At 34.5% G+C, this 17,946-nt stretch overlaps 1 protein-coding gene across 3 annotated transcripts in view; it reads left to right on the forward strand.

Annotated features, from left to right (window-relative positions):
- LIPI (lipase I) overlaps positions 1 to 16,877 on the forward strand; it is a 71,226-nt gene extending 54,349 nt beyond the window's left edge. For 2 of the 3 annotated variants that reach the window (XM_043593847.1, XM_043593849.1), the window contains 2 exons: positions 2,048 to 2,224; positions 16,310 to 16,877. In XM_043593847.1, coding sequence (XP_043449782.1) covers positions 2,048 to 2,224; positions 16,310 to 16,400 — 268 coding nt within the window. In that variant the 3' untranslated portion in view covers positions 16,401 to 16,877. Of the gene's footprint in view, positions 1 to 2,047; positions 2,225 to 9,688; positions 9,793 to 16,309 lie in introns of those variants that run through there. The other variant, XM_043593848.1, reaches the window with a different exon arrangement.
- Positions 16,878 to 17,946: the final 1,069 nt, after the last annotated feature.

Below are 17,946 nucleotides of genomic sequence, written 5' to 3' on the forward strand. Positions count from 1 at the left end.
CAAGATTGATTTTCTTTGCTATATTACAGGACAAAGTATCAACAAATGCACAGATCCTGAAGCAGGAGGGAACATAGCCCATTTCAGGATCTGAAGGAATTTTCTGATGTCTTAGAATGGAGGCAGGATCAGCAAGAGAGATATGAGAGAAGTATAGAGCCCCTGGATTTTGTAAGAACTAGAACTTGTAAGGCATATTTTGGGATTTATATTTTACTCACTGAGCAAATGAAAATCACTAAAGGGTTTTAGTTGGAGCAGTTTGGTTGGAGCCGGGTTGGATTTTCATTTTGGAAAAACAATTTGACCACAATGTGTTGACAAGGAAAAAGACAGGATGCTGTTGCAAGAATATAGGAAAGGAACAGTGGTGTCTGAGTGCTTGCTGTGGAAATGTATGAATTCAAAGCAGATTCAGGATATTTAGTAGGAATAATCAGTAGGAATTTATGATAGATTGGATGTAGGGATTGAAAGAGGGGGTGATACCAAGGGTGAATCCTAGTTGTCTAGCTTGGGTAATAGGTAGTGATGCCATTTAAAATAATAAGAAAATTTGTTAGTTGTAGGTTTTATTTTTATTTATTTTATTTATTTTTTTGTGAGAGATGGGTGTTGGGAAAGATGTCATTTAGATTTGAACCCTACTGAGTTTTAGACATCCTTAAGGTATGCAGGTACACATGGTGAAAAGCAATAGATCTCAGCAAACAGAGCTCAGATAGAGGCAGAGGTTTGGTGGTCACGAGCAAATAGTTGGTATTTGAAATCATTGAAGTGGATGTGAAATTGTAGGGAGAGATAGCACGTTCCCATCTGGACATACTGACTCTGAAGTATCTCTGAGAAATCTAGATAACGTCTTAGAAATTAGAGATATGAACAATGACATTATATTCCATGAAAGAGGAGGTAATATCAGTTCCTGGGGGTAATAGATATGGGCTTTGAGGAGAGTAATGACAACCTTTTTGGAGCCCAGCTGTTTCGAAGAATCAAAAGCAGGAAAGAGCAGGGATAAATATAAGATGGCACAAGAGCTGGAGACACCACTGGTTGCTCCTCAGCTGTTTTACGTATGATTGTTGCCTTTGCTCAAGCAAATCATTGTCACCTTGAAGGAGGAAATTACCACGACAGATTTTTAAATTTTTTTTTTGCTCTCTCCTCTTTTCTCTTTCCTTCCTTCCTCCTTTCCTCTTCCCCCTCCTCCACCTTCCTCCTGCTCTCCCTCCCTTTCTTTCCTCCTTCTCTTACTTATCCTGCTCCTCCTCCTCCTCCTTCACCTTCTTTGGAGTTTCCTTTGTAGTCAAGCAGATCCTTATTGATCTGACTCCAGGCCCCCCTATGTTTCTGGCACATAGGGGTGAGGAATTTGAGTAGAGTGATGAAGAAGATCATTGACGTGGCTGTGTTTGTTTTGCATTCACTAGCTTTGGAAAGTCATTTGTATGCTCTGATATTCAGTTTTCTCATCTGTAAATGGCAATACTAATAGTACCTAGTAAATGGAGTTGTCAAGATAGTTAGATAAGGTCAAGCATGTCAAGCTTCATTATAGTTCTGGGTACACTGTAAATGCTCAGGAAATTGTACTTATTAAATTCTACATTTATTTTTTTCCTTTTGAATCTGAAGCTTTTGTAATAATTCACAAATATTTGACAAAATGGCACAGATCAATTAAGAATTATTATTTGAGTACCCTGTCCATTCAGGGAACTGTAATAGTTGTTACGGTGTCTAAAACAGGAAGCATAAAATGACTCCTGTAATCTTAGACAAATGTACAATCTAGACACCAAGTCAGAAAGACAAGATGCCCCACTTTTTTCTCAAAAAGTGTCCCCAAATAATTTTGTATGAGGATACCTATATTATTATTTTATTTTGTTTTAATTTATTTTAATAAATACTTCACAAATATGTTTTGGGTTTTTTTCCTTTAAGATTGTTGTTTCTATAATACATTAAGATTATATTGACTTTAGAGTTAAATTAAATTTTAAATTACTAATATGGTGAGCATATTAAATTTTCTGTTTAGGAAGAACAGATCATTTTATCAACTTCAAGAAGTCAAGATTCTTGCTCAGTTTTCAAATGATGTTGTAAATATTTCAGGCATTGGTTTGGGATATTTTCAGAGCTCAAATTGGCAATGTTTCCAATGTAATTACAACATCCATCGTGTCATGGTACAATCACTTACCTATCCAGAAAGGTAAGAAAACTAAATTTTGATTTCAGTATATTATCTTTTAAACTTGAAAATATCAGTATGCTAAGAAATGGCTTAAGAATTCATATGTTCAGATATATGTTTATTGTGTATTTCAGATTATATTTTACACAAATATTAAAATATCTAAAAGGTGCAAAATGCACTTTTAAAATGAAAATTAGTTTGAATGAAGTTTAGTTTGGAGTCGCATTACCTAGGCAAAGAAAAAAAAACACAATCATTTCATTAGACACGATAAAAATGAAAAATGTGAGACAAATATCTGCCTTAGAAGTTGATCAATAATTTCTTACATATACATATATATTTATAGATTGGTTGAGATTCCTTTTGTACAATTCTTTAGATGGGGTTCAATGGCTGAAAACTCTATCACGAAGCATATCATCATAGAAGATAGAAGTCATCAGGACTTTCAATGATTTTTCTCTTTATTTTTATTTGGGAAGAGAAAAAAAATCCATTTTTATCTATTATATATCAGAGTCTAGACATCATGGAGATTCAACCCTAGGAATATATTGACATAAGTGAAGCTCTAGCATACATACAATAACAGCAGGAGGAAAGTCTGACTCCTATGCCTTGGTTTCTCTGTTACATCACAAATATCTCCATTACACAAAAATGTGATACTATCCTGACTTGATGGGGATATTTGAAGATGATAGACTGTATCAGTATTTTTCTTTGTCCATTTAATATGCTTTACTTAGTTCCATGTTCTCACAACTGAAGAGATTTTCCTACTATCCTTGTGCCCATGATATTGATGTACATGTTCACCATGACAGAATTCATATTCCCACAGAAACACCTCTGTGAAAACATTAAGAACCACTAAGACCCCTTTAATGAGTTGACCATCTGTCAATTTGGATATGTGAGATGTGAGTTGTTCCAACTGTGAGTGCCAACTGAGAGTCAATAGCAATGGGTTTGTGAATTGCTAGAAATCACTCTTCTTTAGTTGACTGTAGATCTTTCTTTTTATTTCTCTTTATTTTTCTGTATTTGTATATTTGATTCTCTAGTTACCTTTATATGAATGTTGAACAGAGTAAATAAGAAGTTTTGGAGAATAAAAATAATAAATGACGAGAACATGCATTTAGATGAGGTCTATATTAACACAGGAAAACTGGATTGTTTGAAGTGTAAATTATTTTGTAACCTTTGGTATGAGAATATTTAGTCACTCAAAAGTCAATAATTAAGATGTCATTATAGTGGAAAAAATCTCAGGGTTATTCTACTTTTCTTTGCCTTTGATTGAAATACCTACCAAAAATGCCAAAATATTTGAAATTTTCAGCTAGAAATATTAGCAGTATTATTCCCTACCAGAGTATACCAAAGACAGACAGAGAGAGAGAGAGAGAGAGACACACACACACACACACACACACACACACACACGCACATTAGGGGGTAATGTTTAAAGGACTAGTCTCAAGATTTGTAATCTTCAACTGATCTCTGTATTTATTATCTTAAACATGAAAATGTTCTGGTAAACATAAGAATGCAGACTATACTTGTGTTTCCAAAAGCTAGGTTTTAAAGGGACCAAACTTGTTACACCATCATAGCCTCCTAATTTCCCCCATTAATACTCCTCTGAGCTTAAGGAAGGTATGAACAGAGAAGTTTAGAGGTTGTAGTTTTATAACTTCTGTCTGGTACTTAAGTGTAAAGAATTCATATTGTCCCTGAATGAAGTCTTTTCCCTATATATCACAACTGGAAAAAGAAAAAGAATTTTCTCTTCAGTCTAGAAGCATATAATGTAAGCTTTGGCCAGACACCAGGTATTAGCTAGAACCTTTATACATAAAATAGCACAGAAGCTCAAGATGAGAAAGAGAAGTTTAATTACATACACAAGGACAATAACAGGAACTAAGAATAATCCACCCTTTGTTTATATGGGCAAATGATAGGACTGGATACTGCTTTTATCATTTAGCAAAAGTGAACAGGAAAAACACAAAAAACGATAACAACAACAGTGACAATGACAACAACAAAATGCTGCCTATTTCAGCATAAGCAACATAGAAAAAAAAGATCTAACAATCAAGATTTAGAAATAAGGTTGACCCTTTAAAAGATTTATTATAGGAAATAGATGGAAATTGTACAAATCATTGCTTGGCGTTCTTAATAATATTTAAGAAAACAGTAATTCATTAAAGAACAAGAGTAGAGCACTTGTTTGTGATTATGAAACAGCTGACTATGATGCAGAGTGAGCTCACAGTTAAACTAAAGACAGTATCAAGTTTAGTATCAACATTAAAAATAAAAAATAGAATTGATCACTAATGTAAAAAACTCATTTTATAATAATTTACAGAATAGGTGATATACATAATATAAAAGATTGAGGAACAGTTGTTGGGAAAAAATAATTGAAATGCAAAATGTAGCTATCTGGTGTTGTTGAAGAGGAGACACAACAGAAGAACTAAGTGCAGATGTGATACAAGAAAACTGTCTTCAGAAGAAGATACAGATCACAAATTGATAGAGTAAACTAAGAACCAGAAACTAAAAGAGACCAATCTTTAGACTCACTTTTATATATTTTATTTTTTAAAATTTGGTGATAAAGAGAGAATTCTGGGGGTGCCTGGGTGGCTTAGTCGGTTAAGTGTCCAACTTTGACTCAGGTCATGATCTCACAGTCCATGAGACCAAGCCCCACATCAGGCTCTGTGCTGACAGCTCAGAGCCTGGAGCCTGCTTCAGATTCTGTGTCTCCCTGTATCTCTGCCCCTCCCCCAGTTATGCTCTGTCTCTGTCTCAAAACTAAACATAAAAAAATTTTAAAAGATAGAATTCTGTGGGGCACCTGGGTGGCTCAGTCTGTTAAGTGTATGCCTCTTGATTTCGGCTCAGGTCTTAATCTCATGGTTTGTGAGATTGAGCCCCTCATCGGGCTCTGCACTGACAGCATGGAGCCTGCTTAGGATTCTCTCTCTCTCTCTCTCTCTCTCTCTCTCTCTCTCTCTCTCTCAAAATAAATACACAAATAAACTTTTTAAAAAAAGATAGAATTCTGCAAGTATTCAAAGTAATCTTCATAGAGTGGAAGATTAAATGTAGCAACTGACGTGTCCATCAAATGGATGAATGGATCACTATATGTATGTGTGCATATGCGTATGAATGTTATTCATCATAGAGGAAAGAAGAAAGAAGGACATGCTGCAGTTTGTGACAATATGCACGGACCTTGAGGACATTATATTAAGTGATATAAATCAGGGAAGCATAAATACTGTATCACTTGTGTGTAGAATCTAAAAAAGCCCAACTCATAGAAATAGACACTTGAATGGTGGTTACCTGGGCCTAAGGGGCAGATAAAAAGGTAAGATATTGGTAAAAAATACAAATTTCCAGTTATAAGATGAATAAGTTCTGGGGTTATAATGTATAATGTAGTGATTATAGTTAACAGTACTGTATCATATGCTTGAGAGTTGCTACAAGTAAATCTTAAATGTTGTCTACAAAAAAAATGGTAATGGTGGTAATTGTTTTGTAATATATAAGTGTATCTAATCAACATGTTGTATACCTCAAACTTACGCAGTGTTATATGTCAGTTATATCTCAATAAAGGTGAAAAAATAATTAATTTAAAAAGATATCTTACAAATCAGTAATAAAAGGATGAATATATTACGAGGATAAACAGACAAGGACACAAAAGAGAAAATGTACAAACTACAAAAATGATCTGAGCTTTTTATTTTATGTTTTATTTTTCTTTTGTTGTATAAACAATGTGTAATGAAGATGTAAACAAATATACTTTCTAATAGCTGTGGACATTCTGCCAAGTGCTTTCACCTTACCTGTTTCACCAAATGGCTTATTCATTAAAGACCTTATCCCTGCTGCTCAGAGTTCACATGAAGCAAAAGGCAAACTCTGTCACCACCCCCTCAGTTGTCTATTGGTTTTTTTTTTTATTATTATTGTTCCGGTGGTAAGAGCTCTTAACATGAGATTTACATTCAACAAATTTTAAGTGCACAATACAATACTATTTACTATAGGCACAATGTTGTATAGCAGATAATACAAACAAGCGAATTCCCTACTACAAAAGACAGAAAATCCAACTGCAAGTCCCTAAAGATAAAAGGGTCATGTAGCCAGACATATCTGAAAATCCCATGGAAGATATGGCTCCTGGTTTGTCTGCATTCAAAGAACAGTTCTGTGCTAGCTCTTGGCTTTACCAAGCTTTACATTGCTTCATACTCTGTCTATATAATACCAATTTGGCTGCTACTTGATTCCAAGTTCTAATCCCATGAGGATGGGTGGAGAAAAGGTTTTAAGGTCTTCCTGCATCTCAGTGACTTTGGGCAAGTACATACCTTTGAACCTTACACTGTGGTCAAGGAAATAGATTCTTCTGATTGGCCAAGGAAATAAGTCCTTTGGTTTATGCTTACTCTGAAACAAGATGGAATCAAATTCAATCAAAGTTTATATATTGAGAGTGGGATAAAGAATGACAAAGGTAATATTATCAAAGAAGATTATATTACCTGAAAGGGGATAGATGCTTGGTGGCAAAAATAACAGGACACTACAGAAAAACTGAAAATATTAAAAAAAAATTTTTTTTTCAACGTTTATTTATTTTTGGGACAGAGAGAGACAGAGCATGAGCGGGGGAGGGGCAGAGAGAGAGGGAGACACAGAATCGGAAACAGGCTCCAGGCTCTGAGCCATCAGCCCAGAGCCTGACGCGGGGCTCGAACTCACGGACCGCGAGATCGTGACCTGGCTGAAGTCGGACGCTTAACCGACTGCGCCACCCAGGCGCCCCAAAACTGAAAATATTTTGATAAATCGAGCAAAACATTAATTGAAAGTACATTGGCTTGTAATGTATCCTACTAAAGTTAAATATTGGTTTAACAAAAAAAAAAAAATCAAAATTTGTTTGCCAGATGCAATTAACCTGTGAATGAAGACAAAAAATGAATATTTAAGTGGGAGTACTCAAATTCAGATTTTTCAAGATACTTTAAACAATTTGGGGGTAAGTTAGGTTTTTTAAGTGGTTATATTTATTGTTCTGGATGGCTACAATGTAATATTTTGCCTGTAAAACAACTTGAGATTGAACATTGTAGTAACTCCTCAAATAATTTCGTCCAATATATCTTGGAGGGCTTATAAATACATTTAGACATTTTGTCCTTTTTCAAATTAATTAAATATTTTGATCAATAATTTTGTAGCTTTTGCCTGAATGCTTTACTTACTTCCTGATACTTCTCTAGTTATTTAGTATTGCATTTAGCTGAATGGTTTCAAGATTCTTTTGAAAATACTATACATGGAACTTAAATTTAATGAGAGTATTTAGTTAGGAAAAGGCAACAGTACTGTCTTTAACTTAAAGAGTAATCTTAGAAAACCCATTTACAGTTACATTATTTGTGCTAAAGTCTTCAACCTTGCATTTGTGTCTTTGAAATTGCCTGGCTGAAGGCCGACCCGTGCAGTACTTTGGGGGAATATGAGGATTGGAACTCTAGGACTCTGAAGGGTGTTTACAGGTAGCAATTTTGACATAACTCATTTTACATTTTCCCGAAATTTGTTCATCCTTCTTGAAACTTGTCTTCCATCTTCAATATCCACACCCCACTTTTTCCTATGTCCCCAAATGATGTTCTCTAGGTCACTGTAATTTTGAGAGGTGATATGGGTCAGGAACTCCAAAACAATGTCAACTATGTGAGTAGTGCATGCATATAGTGTTTCTATATGTAATGTAAGCTACACCTCATATAAGAATTAAGTGGTTTTAGGATGACTGGAAATGAGCTTTTTCCTTTCTGTTCTTTTCTGTTCTTTTCTTTGAGAGATCAAGAGAACGGGGAAAAGGGGCAGAGGAAGAGAGAAATAAGTAGTTTTAGTATGACTGGAAATGAGCTTTTTCTTTTCCCTTTCCTTTCCTTTTCCTTCTTTCCCTTCTTTTCCTTTCCTTTCCTTTCCTTTCCTTTCCTTTCCTTTCCTTTCCTTTCCTTTCTTTTCTTTGAGAGAGCAAGAGAGTGGGGGAGAGGGGCAGAGGAAGAGAGAATTAAGTAGTTTTAGGACGACTGGAAATGAGCTTTTCTTTTCTTTCTTTTCTTTCTTTTCTATTATTTTCTTTGAGAGAGAACAAGACAGCAGGGGAGGCGGCAGGGGAAGAGAGAGAGAGAGAGAGAGAGAGAGAGAGAGAGAGAGAGAATCTTAAACAGGTTTCATGCTCAGTTTAGAGCCCTATGTGGGGCTCGATCCCACAGCCCTGGGATCATGAGCTGAGTCGGAATCAAGAGTTGGATGCTCAACTGACTGAGCCACCCAGGCACCCAAACTCTCATATTATATACTATTAGCGTCATTATTGAACAAAAATGTTATACCTAAATATTTTTAGAAATTCATTTTTTTAATTATTAAGAGACAAGATAGTTTTATTCATATTCTCCTAACATTGTTTTAGATTAAAATTCTCTTGCGGTTATATAAGGATTTTTAAAATATTTGATAATTGAAATAAGTGGTTCTCTTTAATTTGCTTAAAAGTTATGATGACATAATTCCAATTTGCAGTTGTAAAACTGGACAACATAATCAGGGTTTTCAAGTTGTAATCATAAAAGGTACAACACATATATTTTCACTATGCTGTTAGGTGCAGTTATAGTTATTACACAAATATCCAATAAGCAATACAAATCTTAACAACATTCAATTAAAAGTACCTTACATAAATATATAACAAACAAATATATTTTCAGTCAATCCTTACTGTTCATAAAACAGTTGTTTTTTTGTATATTTGTCTTGTGATTTAATTTGCTCTAAATATTTTCAGTGGCAGAATATACATAAAGTTTATATTTGGATGATAATAGATGGTCAATTAAAGCAATCCCTTTTTTCTCATTTTTCTTCTCTTCTCTTGTTGGTCCTTAATTTAACTTTTCTTAGACCTCATTTAACCTGTAAATACACAGCTAAAGCAAAAGATTGACCAAGCCAATAATTACATGAAAGAGATCTGTTTGTCTTGCTAAAGCAATTCATCCTTAAAATGCCTCATTCCCAATATTTTTATGAAACTGTCTCATTCTCCATATATACATCCTTCTACCTTCTTGTAAAACTTTCCTTTTGTAGTCCTTTTGAAACTTCCTACACAAACTCTGTATTTGCTTTCCCACACTATCCTCTCTGATAATGCTGTGATCAGAATCTTCACCCAGTGGCTTTGTTGGGGACATAGGAAGACTCTGAGACTATCGATTAAGAACTTCAGAGAAGAAAACTCGCATTGATTCCAATTTCATCTCATAAAGTAGAACTTATTGTCCAAATTATTTGCCCTAAATGTAATTTAACCTTCTTTTTTAGGGAACTAGCACACATGGAAGGGATTTTTTAGGTGCATGTTTTGTATGATGTATACCATTTAAAGGAAAATTCTTATGTACCAAGCAAGGAAAGATGACTTTTTTTTTTTTTCAAAGTTTATTTATTTTTGGGACAGAGAGAGACAGAGCATGAACGGGGGAGGGGCAGAGAGAGAGGGAGACACAGAATCGGAAACAGGCTCCAGGCTCTGAGCCATCAGCCCAGAGCCTGACGCGGGGCTCGAACTCGCAGACCGCGAGATCGTGACCTGGCTGAAGTCGGACGCTTAACCGACTGCGCCACCCAGGCGCCCCGAAAGATGACTTCTTTGAAGAGGTAGGCATGAAAGAGATATCCCAAAGTTTTCTTTTTTCTGTTAGTAAGCTGCTTTCAAGATGAATAATAGTGGCTAAATTTGTTTAGATCTACTACATCCCAGACACTATTTTTGTGATCTTTGCAACACCTTTCTGAGGTAGGCATTTTCTTTGTTTTATTAGTAAAGGAACAGAAACTGAGGGGTTTTGTATAACACATCTAAGGTTTTTAAACCTAGAAGTGACTTTGCAATGATTTGAAGCCTGGCTTTTCTTGGGTTTTCAATGTTCTTGTTTTCTTTTGTTTTAGTTGCTGTTATTTTTATAGGAATAAACATTTTTTTCATTAATTAATGTAGTGAATTATTTCCATTATGGAGTATTCAGACAATTCAAATATAATGTTACAACTAAGAGATATCACTGTTAATATTTTGTCATGCTTACTAATAATCACACATGTTATAACTGAATCATGAATCTATTGTTTTTAAGTTTATTTATTTTGAGAGAGAGAGAGAGAGAGAGAGAGAGAGAGAGAGAAAGAGAGAGAGAATGAGCAGGGGAGGGGCCAAGTGAGAGGGGTGGGGAGAGAGAGAGAATCCCAAGCTGGCTCTGTGCTGACAGCGGGACTTGAATCCACACACTGTGAGATCGTGGCCTCAGTGGTAACCAACAGATGCCTAACCAAATGAGCCATGCAAACGCCCCTGACTCTGATTATTTACGTTAAATTATAAGCAGGCTTTCTGTGTAGAATCATGCAGCTTATTCACTGCAGTAGCTTTGCGAGAATCACTGTTTACATAGATAACAATGTGAACATAATGTACTTGGGGTTGTGCAGTACCTTGGGCCTGATTAGAAGCAATTTTTTCTTCCAAAATGTAAGTTAATGGCTGCCATTATATTCTGTCTTTTGTGGAACATTCAAATTGGTCTTTCCTGTTTTGTTGAGTATTTTTTTTTCCCCCCAGTGCTTGCTTATCATAGATACTGATTTTCTGTGCAGAGACAACTATCTGCACGGTAAACAATTTTCCTTGTTTTACATTCATAGAAGGAACATCAAGGATGAGGAACAGTTTCAAATCTTGCACCTTAGCACATGATGTTCACACCTTCATACAGATTGTTGGCGAGCCGTAGAGAGTTGTGACTTTTTCCATGCATTTCTCTTTTCTAAGTCACTCATAAGGGAAAAAGAAATGGTAAAAGCAGACAGATGTGTCCACTATTATATGTCAATCCCTATTAATCATTTTTATACAGACAAATATTGTACACAATTCATTCATTGGTTAATCAGTAAAAATAGGGGAATGTAATCGAATATGCTATAGAGAAAAAATAAGCATACATGTAATTTTAACTTTTATGTAAAATATAAACAGTGAATAGACTATGAAAATTTACCAAATTTATACAATATAGATACAGTTGTTTCTACTCATGAGGGAAAAAAAAACAAAAAACTAACAAACAAAAAAACTTGTGGGTGGTTAGCAAAACACAGCATTCCCTGCTGGTTGAGGGTGCTAACAGATGCTTGGATGAAATGTATACTTTAAGTTTAATTACCTAGATAATTGCCATAACTGTTTAGTTGCTTTTCCTATTTAGATCTGTCCCTACAGATAATGTGCAATTAATGAGAATTAGCACTGCCAAATTATTGGGAACGTGAGTTATAAAAGTGGGACGCCGTATGGCCCAGATATACTGTGTATGCATTCAACCAGTAATTATCTCTCGGTTACAAACTCTGATAGAGACTACAGCATCGTTCCTTCAGGGCGTTTCCAGGAGAGTAGGGCCTTTGAACTTAGGGATTGAGAAGGATATTTCTAGTGGAAGTGACCTGGGATGACTTCCTGCAAAAAGTGGGACTAAATCTACTTTTAAAAATTTTACCTAACAGTAAAATGTACTCTTTGGTGTATAGTGCTATGAGTTTTGATAAATTCATAGACTCATACACCACCATCACATTCAAGGTACAGGACATTTCCATCAATGACAAAGACTGCCTTGTGCTGCCCCCTTATTTTCAACCCCACTACCCACTCCTACTCTCTGGCAACCACTGTCTCTAGTTTTTTCTTTTCCAGATCATTATATAAATGGAATCATACAGTATGTACAGCCTTTTAAATATGGCTTTTTTTCATTCAGCTTCAAACATTCCAAATTCATGCATTTTGTTGCTTATATCAATGGAATGTTATTGATGACTACCGCAGTTCGTTTAACCACTCACCAGTTTGAGGACATATGGTCTGTTCACAGTTTTTGATATCTATCTATGAATAAAGCCAACATAAATATTTGCATGTAGGTTTTTATGTGAACATAAGTTTTCATTTCTCTTGGATAAATATCTAGCAGTGAAATCGCTGGGTCATACTGTAAGTGTGTGTTTAACTTTATATGAAACTGCCAGACTGGTTTCCAAAGTGACTGTACATTTTGCAATCCTGTCAACACTTAGCAGAGTTCCTTTGCTCTCCTGCATCATCATCAAGTTTTTTTGTTGTTTGGTTTTTATTTTCTCATTACTAACTTGTGTTTTTAATTTGGATTTCTCAAATGACACATGATGTTGATGGCCTCTGCCATTTAATTGAGGGTATAAAGATTAGTTAGTTTAATGTGATTATTAATATGGTTGAGTTAAAATCTTATTATTATCATCTTATTATTTTCTTTTCTATTTGTCCCATCTGTTCTTTGTTCCCAGTTTTGTCGTTGTCTGCCTTCTCTTGGATGAATTGAGTAGTTTTAGGATTATGTTTTATTTCCTTTCTGGGTTTATTATTATTGTTATTAACTCTTTGATTATTTTGGTGGTTTCTTTGGGGTTCATATTATAATCCTTAATTTATCAGAGTCTACCTCCAAGTGAATTTTATCACTTCACATTTAACATGAGAACCTGAGAGTAGTATAATTCCATTTCTCCCATCCTGGCTTTTGTGCTGTTGTTGGCAGACATATTGCTTGGATATATGCTAAAAATTCCATAATACAGTATATCATTTTTGTTTAAAGGGTCAATCTGTTAAGGAGATATAAATAATTAGGAAAAGTCTTATGTATTTATATATTCACATAGTTACCATTTCTGATATGCTTCTGTTATGCAGATGCATATTTTTATCTGGTGTAATTTACCTTTGGACTAAAAGAGTTCCTTTAAGGTTTATTGTTGGTTTGGTTTGGTTTGGTTTGGTAGTCTGGGTTTGCTGGTGTGAATTCTTTCAACTTTTATGTGTCTGAAAAATTCTTTGTGATGCCTTGATTTTGAAAAATAGTTTCTCTGGGTATAGACTTCTAGTTTGACAGGTTTTTTTTTTTTTTTTTTAATTTCAGTTAGTTAAAGATGTTGCTGGACTGTGTTCTACTATGCATTGATCCTAATGAGAAATCTATTGCTATCCTTCCTTTGTTCTTGTAAATATAATATGTCTTCCCCACCCCCACCCCCACCCCCGACTGGCTGGTTTTATTATCGCCTTACCATTGATTTTAAGCAGTTTGATTATGATGTGACTTACTTGTAATTTTCTTCATACCTCTTGTGTTTGGTATTTGTTAACCTTTTTTGGACCCATAGTTTTATAGATTTCATCAAATTTCATCTAAAATCGTAACTAGTTTTTAAAATACATTTTTTCCATGTCCCCCCTCTCTCCTGTGCCTTTGGGGACACTAATTTCAAGTTCATTAGGCTGCTTGAAGTTATCCCACAGCTCACTGATGCTCTGTTAATTTTTATATTTAATTTTCCCTATGTATTTTATTTTGAATACTTTTGTTGTTATGTCTTCGAGTTCCTATTCTTTTATTCAGCAATGTTTAATCTGATATTAATCCCATCCAGGGTATTTTTGATCCCAGACATTGTAGTTTTCACCTCTGCAAGTTTGACTAGCATCTTTTTGTATCTCTCATGCCTCTATTTACTATTTGAACATATGAAATAAAGTTATAATAACTCCTTTAATGTCCCCTGCTGATTCTCACATCTGTGCTTTGTTCTGGGTTGGTTCCAATTGGTGACCCTCATATGGGTTCATTTTCCTGCTTCGTTGCATGTTTGGTAATTCTTGATTAGATGATAGATGTTTGTGTATTTTATTATGTTGGGTGCTCTATATTTTTATATTTCTATAAATATTCTTCAGGTTTATTCTGAAGATGCACTTAAGCTCTTATAAACAGGTTGATTTTTTTTCAGGTCCTGTTTTCAAGATTTATTAGGCAGTCCTGGAGTAGTTTAGGGTTAATTACTCCCACTACTGAGGCAAGAACCTCCATATGCCTTCCCCAGTGACCTGTGAAATACTGACTTTTCCCATCTGGCAGGTGGGAACAGGCACCTGAATTAATGCTGAGAACCTTAAGTAACTTTTAAAAACAGTATGATAGGCTTGGATATGGTGATTTATTGTACAAAGGCCCTAGGGAGCTTTTTAAAATAAGGAAGTACATGTATTTTTTGTAATTTGGAATAATACACGGATTTAAGTTTTTAAAAAATGAACTATGTTTGAATTTTAGAGTTTTCTATTACTAGATTTCTTCTGTTATTTTATATAATCAGAGTAATGTATTTATTTCACTAATTTGTGGTAAGTAAAGCTTTTGAAATGCAATATTTAGTGTTCTTTTTAAAACTAAACAAATAAACATATAATAATCTCCCCATGGTAGTTCAATATATAACACGAGTTTTCTTCTAAATTATAGTTTTTAAAAAATTTTATAGGTTGGGGAGTAGGAACTAATAACATAGAATAAATGATGTCAAAATTAGAGTCCTGGCAGAGGAAGTAGACGGGCTTTTCACAATGTAAAAACAAAGAAAATTAATTTTTCTCATACATTTTGATGAAAATTAACTTTTGGTAGGTATTATAAACCTGCCCCAGCTGACTTGTAATGCTTGCAAAGATTTGTAAAATGTAGAATATTTAATTCAAAAATATGCATTTATTATATTACTGATTGAACATACTGTGATATTTTATTGTAGAAAACAAGTAAAACCACACTTGTCTTTATATTATAAATATGTGAATAGAATAATTACTTAATGGTTGAGGTAATTTGCCTATTAATAAGTCTAATGACACACTTGTTCTACTATGACAACTTAAAAATGAGGTAGATCAGGGAGGTCCAGAACGGTGAAGGCACATTCAATGGATAAGCGGTATAGCGGCATAGGTAAAGAATTGACACAAGTATATATACATTTGTTTGGAGAAGTGGTAAAGTCATTCCTACACCTATTTCTTAATAATGAAGGAAGGTTGATGATCTCTGATAATGTGACAAAAAAACTACTTTTGCTAACACCTAAAATTCTTATGATTGAAGTATTATCATTTTATATTCACTGTTATAGCATTAAAATTAAAATTCCAAGGTGCCTTTATTATTTCAAATAGAAGATACTCTAGTATTCTTTTTCAGTTTTTATAATTAAAAATTAATATGTCTATATTTTATTATTTTAATCAAATTTGAAGGCATAGAAAATTGATTTATCTAAAAATGAATAACTTGACTAAAAATGCTGTTGAATATTTTAAAAACTTGTTCAGTGGTGTCTCAAGCAAGCTAGAAGGAGATTGGGAGCAATGTATATCTTGAATTAGAGCAATGCATCTTTTCTTTAGCTCCTTTCCTAAACTTTAACCTATCTTTTCTTATCCTCCTTGATTACCTGTTTTGAAAGTTTTTAAGACATTAATGGGAGATAAAAACTAGACAAGATGCTCGATTCACCACAGTGATTTGACTTTTCAGAAATATTCAAATGCTAAATACACAATATCTCCAAGACACAGAATTCTTTACTCATTATTACTTCCATTTTAGCAGGTGGAAAAAAGGAATGATTACATTATTTTGACAGAATTTGTCTATGCAGTTAAGCTCCATTCTTTCATGGTGGCTCTCCCAGTAGAAAAAGTGGCCCAGCCACTAAGAGTTGAGTTCAGGCTTCAGCTATTTCAGTATCCAAAAATATTTCCCATATAAAGTTAGTATCCCAAAGAGGCATCAAGGAGAGAAGAATTTGAAACACAGTTTTTTTCTTTCTCATAAATATTGTGTCTACTTCATCCCTGTGTAGCCAAGTGAGATGGAATGGAAAGGATGCTATAGGTTTGTCCCTGCATTTGGAAAACTAATTAATTACAGGCATTGAATATTCTAATGTTTATGAGAAAAAAAATAAACTTTGCTGCTTTTTATTAATAATTATTTCTCTCTCTCCCTTGCTTTTTCACAGACCACCACTTTGCATATATAATTTTGTTCTTAAAGGAAATGAGGAATTATTTCTCAATCCAAGCACATGCACATCAGGATTTGGATTGTGATTAAAGAACTTGCAAATGGGGACAATGTAATCAGCATTTCTTTATGAAGGCATTGTTCAATCTGGGATTCACATATTTCTACTTCCTGAATAAATTTAAAAAATAAAAAATATAGAAAAATGTTAAAATGCATATAGTAAAGCATTCTGAATATATTCTAAAAGCTGTTTATCTCTGTTTACCTCAATCAAATGTTTATCATTAAATGTTTCCCTTAATTACTTAATAGATAATATGTCTTTAGAAAAAAGAGAAGCCTATTGTTTCAATACACTGTCTAAACTATCATTTCCTACTTGTCAAACTGCAGTCATAAAAGAAGTATTTTTAACTGTAAATTTGTCACTTGGAGAAGTCACTTGGATTAATGTAAATTTGGTAAACATAAATACACCTTGTGTTTAGTGATCTGTTTGGCATTTAGAGATATATTTGATTTATTTGGCACTGTAAATAAATTTATTTCTATGGAGCACAGTAATATATGGGTCTGTAATGTTTAAGGTCAGACTTTGGGTCCACCTACTGATGGTGTGAACTTGAGTAGCTAAACTTCATCATGTTTCAGTCACCTAAGAATTTTTGTGAAGATTGAGTCAATATTTTGACTGGTGTCTTTTCAAATTAGTATAATAATAATAAGAAATACATAATGAAAATAATAATAAAAATACTGAGAGTTAACACATAAATCCCTGTATTGCTGCACAGTTTAATAACACATATATCAATTCATTTAATCCTTACAAAAACCCTATGAGATTGACCTCGTTATTTCTGTTGATAAAGACATTGAGGGAATCCTGGGCCTCCACTCTCTCACTTATGTCTGAATACTCCCAAGGTTTGTTTCATGTGTGTTTATAAACCAATATGTCAACTACAGTCACAGTCCGTGTGTTTTGACTTCCTGCTATATTAGTTTGCTACAGCTTCCACAGCAAAATACCACAGAATGGGTGGCTTAAACAACATAAATTTATTTTCTCACAGGCATGGAGGCTGGAAGTCTAAGATCCAGGTGTCAGTAGGCTTCATTTATTCTGAGGCCTCTCTCCTTGACATGCAGATGGCTGTCTTCTTGCTGTTTCCCCACATGGTCTTTGTTCTGTGCATGATGTCTCTTCCATGTGTCTGAATTTCCTCTTATGAAGACACCAGTCCAGTTGGATGAGGGTCTACCCTAAAGGACTTATTTAAATTTAATCACTTCTTTGCAGACCCCCAACTCCAAATATAGTCACAGTCTGAGGTGCTGAGGGTTAGGCTTTCAGCATATGAATTTGGCGGTGGTGGGGGTGGTGGTGGAAGGGAGTGGGGTCAGGAGGCACAGTTCAGTCCATAATACCTGCCATGACTCATTAGCTCCACAATGATGACCTTTGCCTGATAAGCCATTTGAAGATTAATTGGGGTCATTTTTGTTGCCCATCTGGAAAACACTGATGTGTGAAGACTCTTGATGTACTAGATGAGTGTTCCAGGGAGAAACAAGTAGAAGTCTCCTCACTTTTTGTCCAGGGATTTAATCAGTGCAGCCTGTACC

Source organism: Prionailurus bengalensis, chromosome C2 (genome assembly GCF_016509475.1).
Source record: "Prionailurus bengalensis isolate Pbe53 chromosome C2, Fcat_Pben_1.1_paternal_pri, whole genome shotgun sequence".
NCBI lineage: Eukaryota > Metazoa > Chordata > Mammalia > Carnivora > Felidae > Prionailurus > Prionailurus bengalensis.